The 17,752-nt window shown below is 45.0% G+C and overlaps 1 protein-coding gene across 1 annotated transcript in view; it reads right to left on the bottom strand.

The window, feature by feature from the left end:
- The window catches only part of DNMBP (dynamin binding protein), a 93,166-nt gene that overhangs the window by 30,038 nt on the left and 45,376 nt on the right, over positions 1 to 17,752 (bottom strand). The window contains exons 4-6 of the mRNA XM_011935585.1: positions 7,632 to 7,822; positions 6,660 to 6,776; positions 2,801 to 2,919 (exon numbers count right to left, since the gene is read on the bottom strand). Of these exons, the coding sequence (XP_011790975.1) occupies positions 2,801 to 2,919; positions 6,660 to 6,776; positions 7,632 to 7,822 (427 nt within the window). The remainder of the gene's footprint in view (positions 1 to 2,800; positions 2,920 to 6,659; positions 6,777 to 7,631; positions 7,823 to 17,752) is intronic.

Genomic DNA, 17,752 nt, shown 5'->3' with positions numbered 1-17,752 from the left:
AAGTTGTAATCATTTAAAGCAAAATTTAGAAAGCCATGTCATCCATGTATGTATGTATTCATTTTATTTTATGTTTTTGAGACAGAGTCTCACTCTATCACTCAGGCTGGAGTGCAGTGGCACAATCTCCACTCACCGCAGACTCGACCTCCCAGACTCGGGTCCCTAGTAGCTGACACCACGTGTGCATGCCACCATGCCCAGCTAATTTTTCGTAGTTTTGGTAGAGAGGGGTTTCGCCATGTTGCCCAGGCTCATGTATTTGTTTTAGAACACACACACACACACACACGCCTCTGAAACAGAGCCTCCAGTCCCTTTGCAGTCGGGCCAAGACAGGCATCTGAGAGCGTTCTCCATGTAGGGATGTAATGTGTAATGAGAACACCATAAGGACCCCCTTACTTTATTTTTTTCTTTTTTTTTTCCCAAGATGGAGTCTTGCTCTTGTCGCCCAGGCTGGACTGCAATGGTATGTCTCGGCTCACTGCGACATCTGCCTCCCCGGTTCAAGTGAGTCTCCTGCCTCAACCTCCTGAGTAGCTGGGATTACAGGCACACACCACCATGCCCAGCTAATTTTTGTATTTTTAGTAGAGACGGGGTTCTTCTACAGCAGCAGTTTCTAACATTTTTGTGCATAAATAAGACTATGAACAAAGTTTATTAAAATACCTACAATGATAAACCTCCAACTTATGATATAACCTATATACTTCTTTATTTATTTATTTTATTTATTTTGTTTTAGGCAGGGTCTCACTGTTGCCCAGGCTATAGTGCAGTGGTACAATCTTGGCTCACTGCAACCTGTACCTCCCAGGCTCAAGTGATCCTCCCGCCTCTGCCTCCTGAGCAGCTGGGACTACAGATGTACGCTGCCATATCTGGTTAATTTTTGTAATTTTAGTAGAGACAGGGTTTTGCCATGTTGGCCAGCCTAAGCTCAAACTCCTGGGCTCAAGCAATCCACCTGCCTGGGCCTCCCAAAGTGCTGGGATTACAGGCGTGAGCCTCAGCCATATTACTTCTTTATAAGGCATTAAATAACCAAATGTAGCACTGAGTCTAACAATCCCCATACTGTCACAGGGTGAGGAGTGACACACATTGGTAACATTGGCTGCCTCTGGTTGAGGGTTACTGAAATTTCAAGATATTTGCAACAACCTAATGTGATAGGAACATGTGACTTCTGTTGGTGACAAAGTCACAGCTACTACTATGTGGTTTATTCCCAGCTACTTGGGAGACTGAGGCAGGAGAATCGTTTGAACCCAGGAGGTAGAGGTTGTAATAAGCATAGGTCGTGCCACTGCACTCCAGCCTGGCAACAGAGAGAGATTCTGTCTTAAAAAAAAAATTGTTTTGAGACAAGGTCTCATTCTGTATCCTAGAGTGCAGTGTCGCGACCATTGCCCACTGCAGCCTCCAACACCTGGGCTCAAGGATTCCTCCTGCCTCAGCCTCTCAAGTACCTGGTGTGCTACTACACCTGGGTGTGTGCTACTACACCTGGGTAATTTTGTTGCTGTTTTGTAGAAACGAGGTCTCACTATGTTGCCCAGGCTGGGCTTGAACTCCTGGCCTCAAGCAATCCTCCCGCCTTGGCTTCCCAAACTACTGACATTACAGGCACAAGCCACTGCACCTGGCCAGAAGCTTCCCTTCTGTCTACTCCTTGCAACCTACCAGTCACAGCAGTGGGGGCGAGGCTGGCTCCCTTTTCATCTTCACGGCCACTTTTTTTTTTCTTTTTTTCTTAAGAGATGGGGTTTTGCTCTGTCACCCAGGCTGAACACGGCTCACTGCAGCCTCGACCTCCTGGGCTCAAGCAATTCTCTGCCCTCAGCCCCCCAAATAGCTGGAACTACAGGTGTGCCTCACCATACCCGGCCAATTTTCTATTTTTTTGTAGGGATGGTGTTTTGCCTTGTTGGTCAGGCTGGTCTCGAACTCCTGAGCTCAGCAATCCGCCCACCTTGGCCTCCCAAAGTGTTACAGGCACGAGCCACTGCACCCAGCCTTCACAGCAACTTTGGAATCCCTAAGCCACCCATGTCTTCATCTGGTTTCACCATTCTACATTAGTCTGCCTTGTTCTTTTTGCAGCCCTTTCCCTAGCTGCATTCTCAGAATCTTCACCATCCAGACTGATGATTTACACTCAATTTGCTGTTCAACTTCCCTGACAGTGACTATTCTACATCAATTACAAACTAGCAAAGCTACACCTTAATCTCTTTCAAACTCTGGGTCACGAAATATACTTAACAGGTCACAGTCAGCAGTGTTTTGATGAGATAGAATGGACTTTTTTTTTTTTCTTCTTGTAGAGATGGGGTTTTCCCATGTTGCCCAGGCTGGTCCAGAACTCCTGGGCTCACATGATCTGACCGCCTTGCGTCAGCCTCCCAAAGTGTTGGGATTACTGGTGTGAGCCAACATGTCCAGCTGATCAAATAGAAAAGAAAGTATCAGAAAACATCGGACATAAAAATTAGCTGGGTGTGGTAGCACACACCTGTAGTCCCAGCTACTAGGGAGGATGAGGTGGGAGGATCGCTTGAGCCCACGAGGTCGAGGCTGCAGTAAGCTGTGAACACACTGCTACAGCCCAGCCTGGGCAACAGTGTGAGACTGTCTCGAAAAAAAAAGAAAAGGAAAACATTGGACATGGTAAAACTAAGCACAGACACACACAGAAACACACATCCTGGGTCATTATGAACAACATAGCTCTCCATGGGATGTGTTTAAAATCACGTAAAGCCAGTCTTTTCCACCTGTGACCACGTACCCAGAGTCTCCCGGTGCTGCTTGATCATTCTCTACCTCGGTCACCTGCCCTTTGCCCGTCTTGCCCTTCACAGACTTCTCAGAGCCTTCCCTCATCGGATGTTTCAGACTTCGTTTGTCCTTTGTGAATCCCCCACTGAACGCACCACCTGGTCTTCTGCTAGAGCCACCGGCATGATGCTCTCAGTCTTGGCTCCCTCAGGCCCCACCACCCACCATTCCTCCTCTAAAAATTAGTTCTCGCGCCTGGGTCTCAGCCTTTCAGTGTCGAGTCCTCTCCACCACCTCTCTGTGTCTTCAACACATTGAAGCCTGCTACCCAACTCCTCGTTTGACTTTGGACAAGAAGCGAAGGGAAGAAGAAAAAATAAATGCAGGTGCTATCTTATGGAGGTGGGGTTGTGGACATTTGCTTTCATTCCCCAGTTTACTGTCATAATGTAAGGTACAGTACACTATAAGAGACACAGATGCTAAGACTCTCATTTCTGATTTGAATCAGACCTAAGGGGAGAAGGTGCCTTGCAGAAGCTGGTTTAACTCCAACCACCTGAGAGCCCCAGGCACGACAACAGGTAATAAACTGGAAGAAAAATGAGTAACCACTTAATTTATAATTAAGCCCTTTTAGATAGCAGCCAGCTTTACCTCATTTCTTTCTTAATACAAATAAATGACCCAGAGATACTTATTTCAAGTGCCTTAAAAAAATCGTATACATTGGCCGGGCGCGGTGGCTCAAGCCTGTAATCCCAGCACTTTGGGAGGCTGAGGCGGGCGAATCACGAGGTCAGGAGATCGAGACCATCCTGGCTAACACTGTGAAACCCCGTCTCTACTAAAAAATACAAAAAACTAGCCGGGCGTGGTGGCGGGCGCCTGTAGTCCCAGCTACTCGGGAGGCTGAGGCAGGAGAATGGCGCGAACCCAGGAGGCGGAGCTTGCAGTGAGCTGAGATCCGGCCACTGCACTCCAGCCCGGGCCACAGAGCCAGACTCCGTCTCAAAAAAAAAAAAAAAAAATCGTATACATTGGCGTTTATGCTTCACCATCACACTAAAACTAGGTCACTGTGATTTCCTTCTGCCCAACTCAACGTGTGTGTCTCCTTCCTCAACTTCCCGGACCTCTCTGGTTAGACTAAGGGCAAGAACCTCAGGCTCCAGTTTTTCTAACTGTTCCAGAAAATGCAAAAGACACAGTTGTATTTTGTGTAGAGGCTAATAGCATTTGCATTGACAGGCTTGAGTTGGAATGCCAGTTCCTTCAATTACTAGCCATGTGATCTGGGCAAATTACCTTCCCTCTAAGTGTCGGTCTCTTCACTGTAAAACAGGATAAAGAGTACCTAAACCAGCTGCAGAGTAGGTCACACCAGTAACCTTAGCAGTGTGGGAGGACCGTTTGAGCTCAGGAGTTCAAGATCAGCCTGGGTAACAGAGCAAGACCTCATCTCCACTAAAAATAAAAAAGCTAGTTGGGAGGCTGAGGTGGGAGAATCACTTGAGCCTGCGAGGTCGAGGCTGCGGTGAGCCATGATCACGCCACTGCATTCTAGCCTAGGCAGCAGAGCAAGACCTTGTCTCAAAAAGGTGTGTGGTGGCTCGTGCCTATAATCACAGCATTTGGGGAGTCTGAGGAGAAAAGATCGCTTGAGGCCAGGCAACCAAGACTAGCCTATGTAACATAGTGAGACTCCATCTCTACAAAAATTTAAAAATTAGCTGGGCCTGATGGTACATGCCTATAGTACAGCTGCTCAGGGAGCTGAGGTGAGAAGATTGCTTGACCTGGGTAATCGAGGCTATGGGTGAGCTATCATCGTGCCACTGCAGTCCAGTCTGGATAACAATGTGAGACCCTGTCTAAAAAAAGAAGAAACAATAGTGCCTAAACCTCAGAGGGCTGTCTATTGTAGAGAACAATTGAGATCCAGCTGGACCTATCTTGAGAGGGTATGTGGTGAGAGAAACATTCAGGAAACATTAACCATGCTACAACATCCCAGAGCTGTTTCCTCCTCCCTTCAGGGGACAGAACCCTGATTTTGTTCCTGTGTCCGTTTTTCTCCCAGATGAGTCAGGTAAATTCCATCTAGTGTAATCCAGCGTCATGACCCGTTCCCCTTTCTAGCCATCAGCTTAGCTGCATGCATGTCACCCACTTCTGGCCAACGAGAAATAAGATATCTGATCGGGGAGCTCTGGAAAAGGTTTGCAAAGTCTTAAAATGACACAGGGGTCACTCTTTCTGCTGGATGTTGTGTATAGTGTCATGGCTGGAACTGGAGTAGCCTCTTGTAATTAGGATTCCAATAAAGCAGCAAAATGATAGGATGTCCCCTCCCACACTGTGCCAGGGCTGGTCTGTATGACCCACAGAATATGACAGAAGTGATGCTGTGTCATTTCCAAGATCAGGTTATAGAAGACTCTGTGGCTCCTGTCTCAGGCATGCTTACTCTTGCGTGCTCTCACTCTGTCTCTCGCTCTCTCTCATAGGTCACCCTAGGTGACTCATGACTCATCACATTGTGAGGAAAGCCCAGGCAGAGGCTCATGTGGCAAGAAATTGAGGCCTGAAGAGCTGAGTGAGCTTTCTTGGAAGCAGATCCCTGAGCCCCAGATGACGGCAGCCCAGGCCAACAACTGACTCCAACCTCATGAGATCCCGGGCCAGAACCACCCAGCGGAGCTCCCTCCAGATTCCTGACCTACAGAAGCAGCGAGGTAATACATGTTTAATGTTTTCAGATGCTAAGTTTCGGTGCAATTGTTATACAGCAATGGATAACCAATAAGTTCCCTTGTTTATAAGAACTAGATTAATGTTTTAAAAACATTTTGAGAATGTCCCACATAAATATATTTTAAATTATGACTCAGCACACATATATGTGAAATGAAAATAAAAGTTTCAGCCAGCTGTGGTGGCTCACAACTGTAATCCCAGCACTGTGGGAGGCTGAGATTGGGGGATCACTTGGGCCTAGGAGTTTGAGACCAGCCTGGGCAACATGGCAAAACCCTGTCTCTACAAAAAAAAAAAAAAAATTACAAAAATTAGCTGGGCGTGAAGGCACATGCCTGTATTCCCAGCTACGTGGGAGACCAAGGTGGGGAGGATGGCTTGGGGCTGGGAGGTTGAGGCTGCAGTGAGCAGAATTTGCACCACTGCACTCCAGCCTGGGCGACAGAGTAAAAATCCTGTGTCAAAAAAAGAGATAAGTTTCAAAAATTGCTAGTTAAACTTACAGTGCATTCTGATATTTTCTTTTTTTTTCTTGAGACCGAGTCTTGCTCCGTCCCCCAGGCGGTAGTGTAGTGGCTCACGGCGTGATTTCAGCTCATGGCAGCCTCAACCTCCTGGACTCAAGCAATACTCCCACCTTGGTCTCCCAAGTAGCTGGGATTACAGAAGCCCACAACCACGCCCAGCTGTATTTTTAGTAGAGACAGGGTTTCACCATGTTGGCCATGCTGATCTCAAACTCCTGACCTCAGGTGATCCTCTTGGCACGGCCTCCAAAGTGCTGGGATTACAGGTGTGAGCCACTGTGCCTGGCCGCATTCTGATATTTTCTATTTTATTTTCTTGAAAAATAAATTGATCTCATTACCCAGTAATGGGCTGCAACCATGAGTGTGGAATAAACGTCGTACTGTATGACATCCAAAACTTCTTTTATTGCTAACATCCTGTATTACCCCAAACTAGGATGAGACAGAAGGAAAGCAGAGGACAAGTAACCTCTGAACTAAGTACCTAAACCTGTATGTTCCCGGCGGCATAGTTACTCAGTATCAGGAAGGCCCCTTCCTCCCGCGCATGAAGTGTTTTTAAAAAGCTGCTTCTGAAACAACACAGGAGCTCATACCTACAGCATCGTTGATTTCCAGAGCAGCCAATAATTGCTTCGAGACCTTAATCACCATCTGCATATTTCCAAAAAGTCCCTCAAAATCAATGTTTGGTACCTGAGAAAAGGAAACAAAACATAAAGATGCACGGAAATGAGATTAATGGTATTTCAATCATCTTAGGAACAGCTCTTCAAGAATTATAGAAAAATTGCTGAAGGTCACTTTCTTCACTCACGTTCACGAAGTTTCCAGACTAGAAATACCCATCATTATCTTTAGTGTCATCCTTTGTCCTTGATCCAACTATTCTCTGCCACCCCCATGAGCACTTTAGTATGGTAATGGAGCCAATTTGGTCTACAAATGCACTGGGATACAAATTCCCACCCACGCCCAACATCCCGTGGCACTGCCCAGCTGCTACAGAAGGACTTGGAAGTGAATGCTCCAAGGGTGTAAACCCAAGCCCAGCCCAGCCGGTCAAGTTACAAGCAATAAGGACTATCAACCCCGGGACACTGTTACCCTTTTCTTACTACCTCCAGCATCCAGAAAAGTCCCTAGCCTACTCACATGTTAGTAAGGGTTTCCTGGATAAACTCTATATAAACAGATACTACAGTCACGTAACCGCTCACCCCTAGGCTTTGTTATATCATCACTCAGCCTTCCATGAGGGCCACGATTCAGACTCCCTGGAACTGTTTTCAGGAGCCACAGAAACAGGAGGAGTCCTGGGAGTGACTGCAGTGGCTGGTAGGTTAACAGTAGACTTGACAAGTGCAAGATGCTGAAGGCTTAAGTTGATGACACACGTATGTTGAGGCCCTTGATTAAGAACAGTAGCATTCACAGTCACAGTTTCTACTTCAAATCAAATAAATCTGTGGTGAAACCTCCTATATCCTAATGCTTCTGGCCTGGAGGACCATACTCAAGGTCAAGCTAACTCTGTCTCCCAGTTCCCACCTGTGCCTGCTGCAGGGGTACCATGATCCTCTCAATGCACATTTCCAGATCCCGAATGTAGTCTCTTTCTGTCTGAAGAAGTTCTTCTATGACCTTGGCTCTCTTCTCCAGCATCCTCTGCTCTGGATTTTCGGTAGACACAGACCCAGAAGGGGCCACCAGTGAAGACTGGGAGGAGAGAAGCGTCATTTCTAGAAGGGAAAAGAGAACTGGTTAGCAGCTCTGGGTATAAAAGCAGGACCCTTCCACAGTTTGAGGCAAAGAGAACCCATTCCTTGAGAACCAAAGGTCTCACTATAGTCAACCCTCAGGAAATCAGATCGCACATGTCAGTTGTAAACAGGGACAGCTGAAGTGCTTAGAAAGCCATCACTGCAGAGAGAACTCCAACCTGTACAATACCATTTTGAGAATGTGTCCTAAAATGTAGCAGCTAGCCCACTGAGTGAACAAAGCATGTCTACAAGCTCCTTGCAAAAGAGGTTTAGAGGGGTCTGACCTTATAAAGACTTGCTTTCACTTAATCAGATATAAAACATGGTCCATGATCAAAGCACCAGAAATAACAAGCTGGAAGTTCAAAATACAGATGTAGCACATTAAACAGAATATTATGGGGAGCACAAAACAATGCCAACTAAGGGTAAAATAAAAAATAACAAATTATCCATCAAAGAACTGGATAATTATAGGACCTATCATTTTCCAGTCACTGTAATGGTAGGTTAACATTAGCATATAATGAAATAGGTAAAAAAAAAAAAAAGGTTTAGATTTTCCCTATGAAAACCTTAACCAAAACTTACAAACAGGTTGTTACCTCAAATGTCCTAGTAGATACAAACTTACTATAAACATGGAGCTTATCAATGGTATTTTCAAGTATAAGAATCTCTAAGATCTAAACTGCATTATTCTAAAAATAAAAATAAATATGTATCCTGTCATTAGCTTTTACAATGATCTATTACTTAGATACATAGGATGAGGGTTATTTATAAACATGGAACAGCATCTGTTCATCTGAAATGAGCATTAAACACGGTAATAAGCAACAGAAAAGAACAACAGTGAAACAATCAGTCTCTGCTTAGTCTCTTATCAAATTCCTCATGATCCAATTAAACAACTACAAATTTGGTATGTAAATATACCAGTAAGTCTGAGGATAATTACAGGAATATTTTAACCCAGATTTAAGAAGCAAAAACACAAGTGTTCAAACTACTTATGGAAAGTCGGCCTTCACAGCAGATTTTATTCTCCAAAAAATTTTCCACACTGCTTTCTCTCAAAAGTCAGGAATTCTGGGACAGGTGCAGTGGCTCATGCCCATGATCCCAGCACTGTGGGAGGCCAAGGCTGGCGGATCACTTGAGGTCAAGAGTTCGAGACCAGCCTGGCCAACACAGCAAGCTCCGGTCTCTACTAAAAATACAAAAATGCTAAGCACAGTGGCACACACCTGTGATCCTAGCTACTCAGGAGGCTGAGGCATGAGAATCACTTGAACCCAGGAGGCAGAGGTTGCAGTGACACGAGATAGTGCCATTGCACTCCAGACTGGGTGACAGAGAGAGACCCTGTCTCAAAAAAAAAAAAAAAAAAAAAAATTGAGTAATTGCAGTGTTTTAGAATACAACCCAAATTCTGGTTTCTAGATGCCATTCTCCACTAAAAGGAGGCAGGCTTCTTTGGAGAAATGGCTAATTCCAGGGCTGGGACAGAGAAGGTATAGCTGAGCCTGAAATGTGGAAGAAAGTGAAGAAGTACTCAACAACATTGTGGGGACAGGTCAAAGGGCACAGAAGCCAGCTTGAAGGGGCTCCCACTGGCCAATCTGGCACAATTTGAGTATAAATGAAAAAGCACAACAATGGATTATTTCACTGAATAAAATAATCTGTAAGTTCATATTGATAACAGATAAGAAAATAAATAAAGGGGGGAGAAGAGAAAGCCCTTTCTTATGGTAGAATGTCAGCTGATAAATAAGAAGAAATAATGGAGTCAGAAAATCACCATTTTAGGCCAAGTATGGTGGCTCATGCCAATAATCCCAGCACTTTGGGAGGCCGAGGCTGGTGGATCACTTGAGCTTGGAGTTCAAGATCAGCTTGGCAACACGGTAAAATCTCATCTCCACAAAAAACACAAAAATTAGCAGGGCATGGACTGGCACACACCTATAGTCCCAGCTACTCAGGAGACTGAGGTGGGAGGATGGCTTGAGCCTGGGTGGCAGAGGTTGCAGTAAGCTGAGATTGTGCCACTGCACTCCAGTCCAGGTTAAAAAAAAAGTCTGGCCAGGTGCTATGGCTCATGCTTGTAATCCCAGCACTTTGGGAGGCTGAGGCGGATGAATCACCTGAGGTCAGAAGTTCAAGACCAGCCTGACCAACATGGTGAAACCCCATCTCTACTAAAAATACAAAAATTTGTATTTTGCCTGTATTTCCAGCTACTCAGGAGGCAGAGGTTGCAGTGAGCCAAGACTGCGCCATTGCACTCCAGCCTGGGAGACAGAGCAAGACTCTGTCTCAAAACAAATCCATGTTCATACAAAATACACACTGAAACTTATTAAGGGGCACGATATATGCAATGTACTCTTAGTTCATTAAAAAAAAAACCTGCATGTGGAGAGTGGGGTTTGAGAGAGAATGAGATAAAAACAGCAAAATGTTAAATATTGGTGAATTTGTATAAAATGTATACAGGAGTTTCATTGTACTATTGCAATTTTCCGTATATTTGATATTATTCAAAATAAAAATTAAAAAGACAGAAAAAGCTCTTTCTTGAACTTTTTGGTAGAATGAATGGCAAAACTTGAAGCATAATCCTCATTTCATCAGTGTTCAATTATGATTCTAAATTCATTGTGTTATATGTAAAATTTATTTTTAATAGCCTTGTTTTAAATTTTCTTTGTGATCTCAAAGCAACAGACTCTCAATCCCAAATTTGGTCTCATTAGTGCCAAGTTGAGAATAGAAACTCATTTTAAATACAAGACTAAAAAGATCTGGAGAAGGAGAACATTTAGTGAATTCCTATCACATGCCAGGTACTTTACAGATTATATCCCTGAACTCATTTTATACCCACATCAGAATTTTTAAGCAGGTATTATTACTCCCATTTAATAGGTAAGAAAATCCAGGTTTGGAGAGGCTGACAAACTTGTCTGAGGTTATACAGTGAGTAAATGGCAGTTGTGGATTTAGAACCTAAATATATTTAAATCCAAATCCTGTGTACTTAATCCTGCACCATTTGGTTTCCCAGGCCTGGAATCTCAATGAGAAAAGGTCAGGGGCTTATTTGCTGCAAATCTTAAAAACTCCCTGGAAACCACTGTGTACTCTCCTGAGAATCAAAATTCTACTAATTATAGTAGTTGAAAGCACAAAGTACCAGCAAGCACTTACTCATCAATCAGAAGCCAGCCAGCCTATGGATTAGATTTTTATTTCCTTAAAATGGAGAAAAACAATAACAATTCTTTAACACTACCAGCATGCCCTCCCCTCCCACCGGAAAATGGGGTTTACTCTTGAGCAGCCTTTAAAACCTCAGACATTTTTAAAACCCCAAACTAAAAACCCCTGTGGGATGTTTTCACTAAATTGCAGTTTCCTGGACACCACCTCTGGGATTCAGAGTCAGCAAATCTGGGTGGGACTGGGGTATCCGCAATTTTAATAAAACCCTAGGTGTCTTTCCCTCCTCTTTCTCTTCCTCTTTCTGTAAAGGAGGGGGCTGTTGCCCAGGCTGGTTTCAAACTCCTGGGGCTCTCAAGCGATCCTCCCACTTCAGCCTCCCAAGTAGCTGGGACTACACAGGCATGTTGTCAATGCTCCTGGCAACCCAAGGTATTTCTGAAGATACAGGTTACCTTCAGGTGCCACAAACATTTATTAACACTCAAAGAGAGTTTTCAAAGATTAAGTCAAATTTGAAAGTCTGGCTTGAAATGACTGTTAAGTATAAAAACTTTTTCCTGGTCGGGCGCGGTGGCTCACACCTGTAATCCCAGCACTTTGGGAGGCCGAGGCGGGCGGATCACGAGGTCAGGAGATCAAGACCATCCTGGTTAACATGGTGAAACCCCGTCTCTACTAAATATACAAAAAACTAGCCGGGCGTGGTGGTGGGCACCTATAGTCCCAGCTATTCGGGAGGCTGAGGCAGGAGAATGGCGTGAACCTGGGAGGAGGACCTTGCAGTGAGCCGAAATTGCGCCACTGCACTTCAGCCTGGGCGACAGAGCGAGACTCCGTCTCAAAAAATAAAACAAAATAAATAAATAAAAACTTTTTCCTTTATGCCACATATATTCTAATAAAAATATCAGCTCTAAAATTTTAGTATCTGGGCCACGCGTGGTGGCACATGTCTGTAATCCTAGCGCTTTGGGTGTCTGAGATAGGAGGATTGCTGGAGCCCAGGAGTTCGAGACCAGCCTGGGCAATATAGAGAGACATCCGTCTCTTAAAAAAATAAAATTTTTAGTATCTCGGACAACAAAGCGGGAGAAGGTGGCCTTCACCCTCAGCCAGCTGTGGTGGAAAAAGAAGCTTTGAATCTTGCACTTCCCCACTATGTAGCTGGGGAGCCCTGGAAATGTCCACTTTTATCTCTTGGCCTCAATTTCCCAATCTATAAAACGAGGATACTACTACTTGCTTTGCACAGTAGTTGAGGGAGTTAAACAAGGTAATAACCCAACAAACATCAGTCCTTCTCCCACAATGGGCCCGAATATGCCATCTGCACCTGATAGATGGTAAATGCACTTGGCAAAATGTACCAAGCAGACAAGTGCCCTGTGCAGACTCTAAAATTCCACTTTTCTATGAGAACAATAAAATGTGCAGATGAGCTCTTTCTTCCTAGGATAGCCCTGCACATGTTAAAGGAGCTGGGACTGTTGCACAAATTTACTTCCTGTGATAAAACAATTCATTGTGGGGTTCCTTCAGTAGTTGTGGCTTACCTCCCTTCCCAAGTCCTGATTCCATTCCTTCTCAAGACACCCCCAACCCTTTCCGGTTAGTACATTATTACCAGGTTCACTTCCTGAAGTTCTAAGGAAGGGAGTCATTAGCCCACGGCTTTCCACAACTCCATCACACACACTTCAGAGCTAAAGAATAGAGCCATGCACCCTTCCCTTGCCTCAGAAAGCTGGCTCTTTCTCTAATGGGGAAAATTTTGAGCTTCTGGCCAGATCCCAGGTGCCCTTGAGTGGGGACGAAGAGGCTGCCTGTTCCACTTCCTTCTGTGCTGGCTCCCACAGGACCTACCTGCAGCGCCCAGAGTTGGCTGTGTGTGGAGGTGTGGGCCTCAGGGGAGGCAGGCAGGGTAGAATCTTCCCAGAGCTCTGGAATGCTCCACAACCCCCTAAAATCCTTTGAATAGGGTCGGCATTTCCCTCAGGCTTCCCATATTTACATATGAATCGCGCAAGTCACCCGGGCTATCACAGCAGGGCTCGTCCTAAAGGATGGAGCTGGAACCCTAAGCGTACTGGACTGAGAAGTGCACCAGCAGGCCCAGCACTACCTGGGATCAACACCTTCCTTTCTATTTGGTGTCCTTTCCTAGTCCTAAAACCCTCAAAATTCCACCTCGGGAGTTTGAATCTAAGATTATTATCTCTTCCTTTTCTACCCCATGCTAAACCTTTTTGTTGTTGCTTTGGGTGGGAAATGCTTTCCCTCAAAAGGGAAGAATTCCAAAGGCCCAGCCATCTCTTGTGATGAGAGGCAAAACTGTAAAGTGGGCTGCTAGCAGTTGCCTGTTTAGTTTGCCCCTGGGCCTCTTTCTGCAGTCTTTCACCCAGAGCTTAACCAAGGGACCCCAAACATCCCCCTCCTTTAGTCAATGAACCCTAAAGCTATCACAGAGCAGATTTCAGCTGGGTGATCCCAGGACAGCAGGAACAGGGATGGCAGGAGTGATTCACCGGAATGTCCCGCTCACATCTTCCAAACATTTACACTTAAATGAACCAGGGGAGAAGAAAGGTGCACAACAACATGCCACAATTTTTTAAGAAAATGCACGATTTTATAAGAAAATAGAGAACAGGGAAAAGAGATGAAAGAAAGGAAAATCTGCAAAAACCCATATATATTTCTATATAAACATATAGGCTGGGCGCGGTGGCTCACGTGAGGCCTGTCATCCCAGCACCTTGGGAGGCCGGTTCTGAGGTCAGGAGTGATCAGCCTGGTCAACATGGTGAAACCCCATCTCTACTAACAATACAAAAAAATTAGCCTGGTGTGGTGGCACACGCTTGTAACCCCAGCTACTTGGGAGGCTGAGGCAGGAAAATTGCTTTAACTCAGGAGGTAGAGGCTGCAGTGAGCCGAGATCATGCCATTGCACTCCAGCCTGGGCAACAAGTGTGAAACTCTGTCTCAAAAAAATATACACACACACACACACATATATATATACACATACACATACACATATATACATATACACACACACACATATATATAAAATATATAAGTGTACAGAGAAAGGTCTGGAATGAAAAGACACCAAATTCATCCCAGAGTTTGTCTCAGGGAAGGACCTGGGATTTGGGGTAGAAGTTGAGATCAATGAGGACTTGAGCTTAACTGATACTTTTTAACCTCACAGGCACAAAATAATTTAAAAAAAAAAAAAGGTCGGCCAGGCGCGGTGGCTCAAGCCTGTAATCCCAGCATTTTGGGAGGCCGAGATGGGCGAATCACGAGGTCAGGAGATCCAGGACATCCTGGCTAACACGGTGCCGTCTCTACTAAAAAATACAAAAAAAAAAACTAGCCGGGCGAGGTGGCGGGCGCCTGTAGTCCTAGCTACTCAGGAGGCTGAGGCAGGAGAATGGCGAGAACCCGGGAGGCGGAGCTTGCAGTAAACTGAGATCCCGCCACTGCACTCCAGCCTGGGCGACAGAGCAAGACTCCGTCTCAAAAAAAAAAAAAAAAAAAAAGGTCATACTGGCTGAGCACAGTGGTTCATGATTGTAATTCCAGCATTCTGGGAGACAGAGGCGGGAGGATCACTTGAAACCAGGAGTTCGAGACCAGCCTGGACAACATAGTGAGAAACAAACAAAATTAGCTGGGCATGGTAGCACGTGCCTGTAGTCCCAGCCATTCTGGGAGACAGAGGCGGGAGGATCACTTGAAACCAGGAGTTCGAGACCAGCCTGGACAACATAGTGAGAAACAAACAAAATTAGCTGGGCATGGTAGCACGTGCCTGTAGTCCCAGCTACTCCGAAGGCTGAAGTGGGAGGATCACCTGACCCTGGGAGGCTGAGGTTGCAGTGAGCTGTGATAGCTTCACTGCACACCAGCCTGGACAACAGAGAGAGACCCTGTGTCAAAAAGAAAAGAAAACAAACATTTATATGGCACTACATGTGTCATGCACTGTTCTAGGTATTTTACAAATATTAATTTAGCTTCATAACACCCTATTGTCCCCATTTTACTGATAAGGAAGGGAGAAAAGTTAAGTAACTGCCCCAGTAAGTAGAAGAGGTGAGATCTGAACCTACCTTGGCTCTAGAGTCTATGCTCTTGACCAACAGCTATTCTGTCTCCAGTTTTTTCCCAGGCAGGCAAACCATATGCATTCTAACCTGGAATTCCACCTTTGAGTTTTGGTAGCCATCTGGTAGCTAATAACAAAGTGGTGCAATTCTAGAGCACAATTTAACCTCATATTTAGAGCCACAGTTTGCCCACAATAAGACTGTGAACAATGATACATTTAAGCATATTTGCACATATTAATATGATTGCATTTATAAAATGCCACCCAATATAACATAAATTATAAATCCCTTAGACAGGCTGGGCACAGTGGCTCATGCCTGTAATCCTAGTACTTTGGGAAGCCAAGGCAGGCAGATCGCCTGAGGTGAGGAGTTCGAGCCCAGCCTGGCCAACATGGTGAAACTCTGTCTCTACTAAAACTACAAAAATTAGTTGGGCATGGTGGCATGTGCCTGTAATCCCAGCTACCTAGGAGGCTGAGGCAGGAAAATCGCTGGAACCTGGGAGGTGGAGGCTGCGCCTCCAACCTGGGCGACAGTGAGACTCTGTCTCAAAAAATAAAAAAAAATAAGTAAATCCCTCAGACAGAATCTAATCTAGTTGTGTCATATACAGCAAATATACCACAGTATTCCAGGTAATTTATGGCAGAAATTATGTGAAATGAAGGGAAAGGCCAATTTTATCAAGTCCTTTCATTTTAAAAGTTAAAATCTAGGGCAAAGAGGGATAGGGGAGTAAATTAAAACTTTAATACTTTTTCTACTTAAAAAAAAAAATCAAACCTCAATACTTTACCTACTTTAAAAAAAAAAAATCAAACCTTATAGCCCAGGAGCCCATTTTTAGGAATTTATTCTACTAAATAATTGGACAAGGGCACAAAAATATGTTCATCAAGGGATGCGTAATGTTTTAAAAAGTTTAGGCCGGGCGCGGTGGCTCAAGCCTGTAATCCCAGCACTTTGGGAGGCCAAGACGGGCGGATCACGAGGTCAGGAGTTCGAGACCATCCTGGCTAACACGGTGAAACCCCGTCTCTACTAAAAAAATACAAAAAGCTAGCTGGGCGAGGTGGCTGGCGCCTGTAGTCCCAGCTACTTGGGAGGCTGAGGCAGGAGAATGGCGTAAACCTGGGAGGCGGAGCTTGCAGTGAGCTGAGATCCCGCCACTGCACTCCAGCCTGGGCGACAGAGCCAGACTCCCTCTCAACAAAAAAAAAAAAAAAAAAAAGTTTAGAAGCAACCTAAACAGAAAGAACTAAAATTTCCTCAAAAGGGTCTGGGTAGAGAGCAGTGGAGCATGCCTGTAGTCCCAGCTACTCAGGAGGCTGAGGCAGAATTGCTTAAATCCAGGAGGCGGAGGCTGCAGTGAACGAGAGCACGCCACTGTACTCCAGCCTTGGTGACAGAGTGACTCTGTCTCAATAAAAAACCAAAAAAGCAAAAGGGCCCAGGAAAATAAACTATGCCATGTCCATATAATAAAATACTCTTATAAGGCCGGGCACAGTGGCTCACACCTATAATTCTAGAACTTTGGGAGGCCAAGGCAGTGGATCACCCGAGGTCAGGAGTTCAAGACCAGCCTGGCTAACGTGGCGAAAACTCGTTTCTACTAAAAATACAAAAATTAGTTGGTTGTGGTGGCATGCGCCTATAATCCCAGCTACCCGGAGGCTGAGACAGGAGAATCACTTGAACCTGGGAGATGGAGGTTGCACTGAGCTGAGATTGCGTCAATGTACTCCAGCCTAGGCTACATCTAATGTGAATTGCTGAAAAAAGTTTATGAAAGAACTATAGTTTTGTTAAAAAGAGAAAAATATTTCAAATGCACATATTTGGAAAAAGTGTTAAAGGTGACAGAAACTGATTTTTTCCTTTCTTTTCACTTATTCCCATTTCTAGTATTTCTATGATGAATATATAATATTGCTATGACAAAAAATAATAAAGTAGAAAAAAGAACATTTGCTGTAAAGCGAGAATGTTCTAACAGTCAGCCCCCAATTACCATTAGTCCATTTCAAATGTTCTTCACCTTTTAATAATCTGAGGTTTCTTTCCTATCAATCCCTTTAAATGGATGAAGAAAATAGGGGCCAGGCGTGGTGGCTCACGCCTGCAATCCCAGCACTTTGGGAGGCCAAGGCTGGTGGATCACGAGGTCAGGAGTTCGAGACCAGCCTGGCCAACATGGTCAAATGCTGTCTCTAAAAAAAAATACAAAAATTAGCTGGCACAGTGGTGCCCACCTGTAGTGTAATCTCAACTACTCAGGAGGCAGAGGCAGGAGAATCCCTTGAACCCAGGAAGCGGAGGTTGCAGTGAGCCAAGATCACGCCACTGCACTCCAGCCTGGGCAACAGAGTAAGACTCTGTCTCAGGCCGGGCCGGGGGCTCAAGCCTGTAATCCCAAGCACTTTGGGAGGCCGAGATGGGCGGATCACGAGGTCAGGAGATCGAAACCATCCTGGCTAACACAGTGAAACCCCGTCTCTACTAAAAAATACAAAAAACTAGCCGGACAAGCTGGCGGGCGCCT

This window comes from Colobus angolensis, unplaced genomic scaffold (genome assembly GCF_000951035.1).
Source record: "Colobus angolensis palliatus isolate OR3802 unplaced genomic scaffold, Cang.pa_1.0 Scaffold144, whole genome shotgun sequence".
NCBI lineage: Eukaryota > Metazoa > Chordata > Mammalia > Primates > Cercopithecidae > Colobus > Colobus angolensis.
The sequence above is the reverse complement of the archived record's forward strand: the minus strand, read 5'-3'. Positions and strand labels throughout refer to the sequence as shown.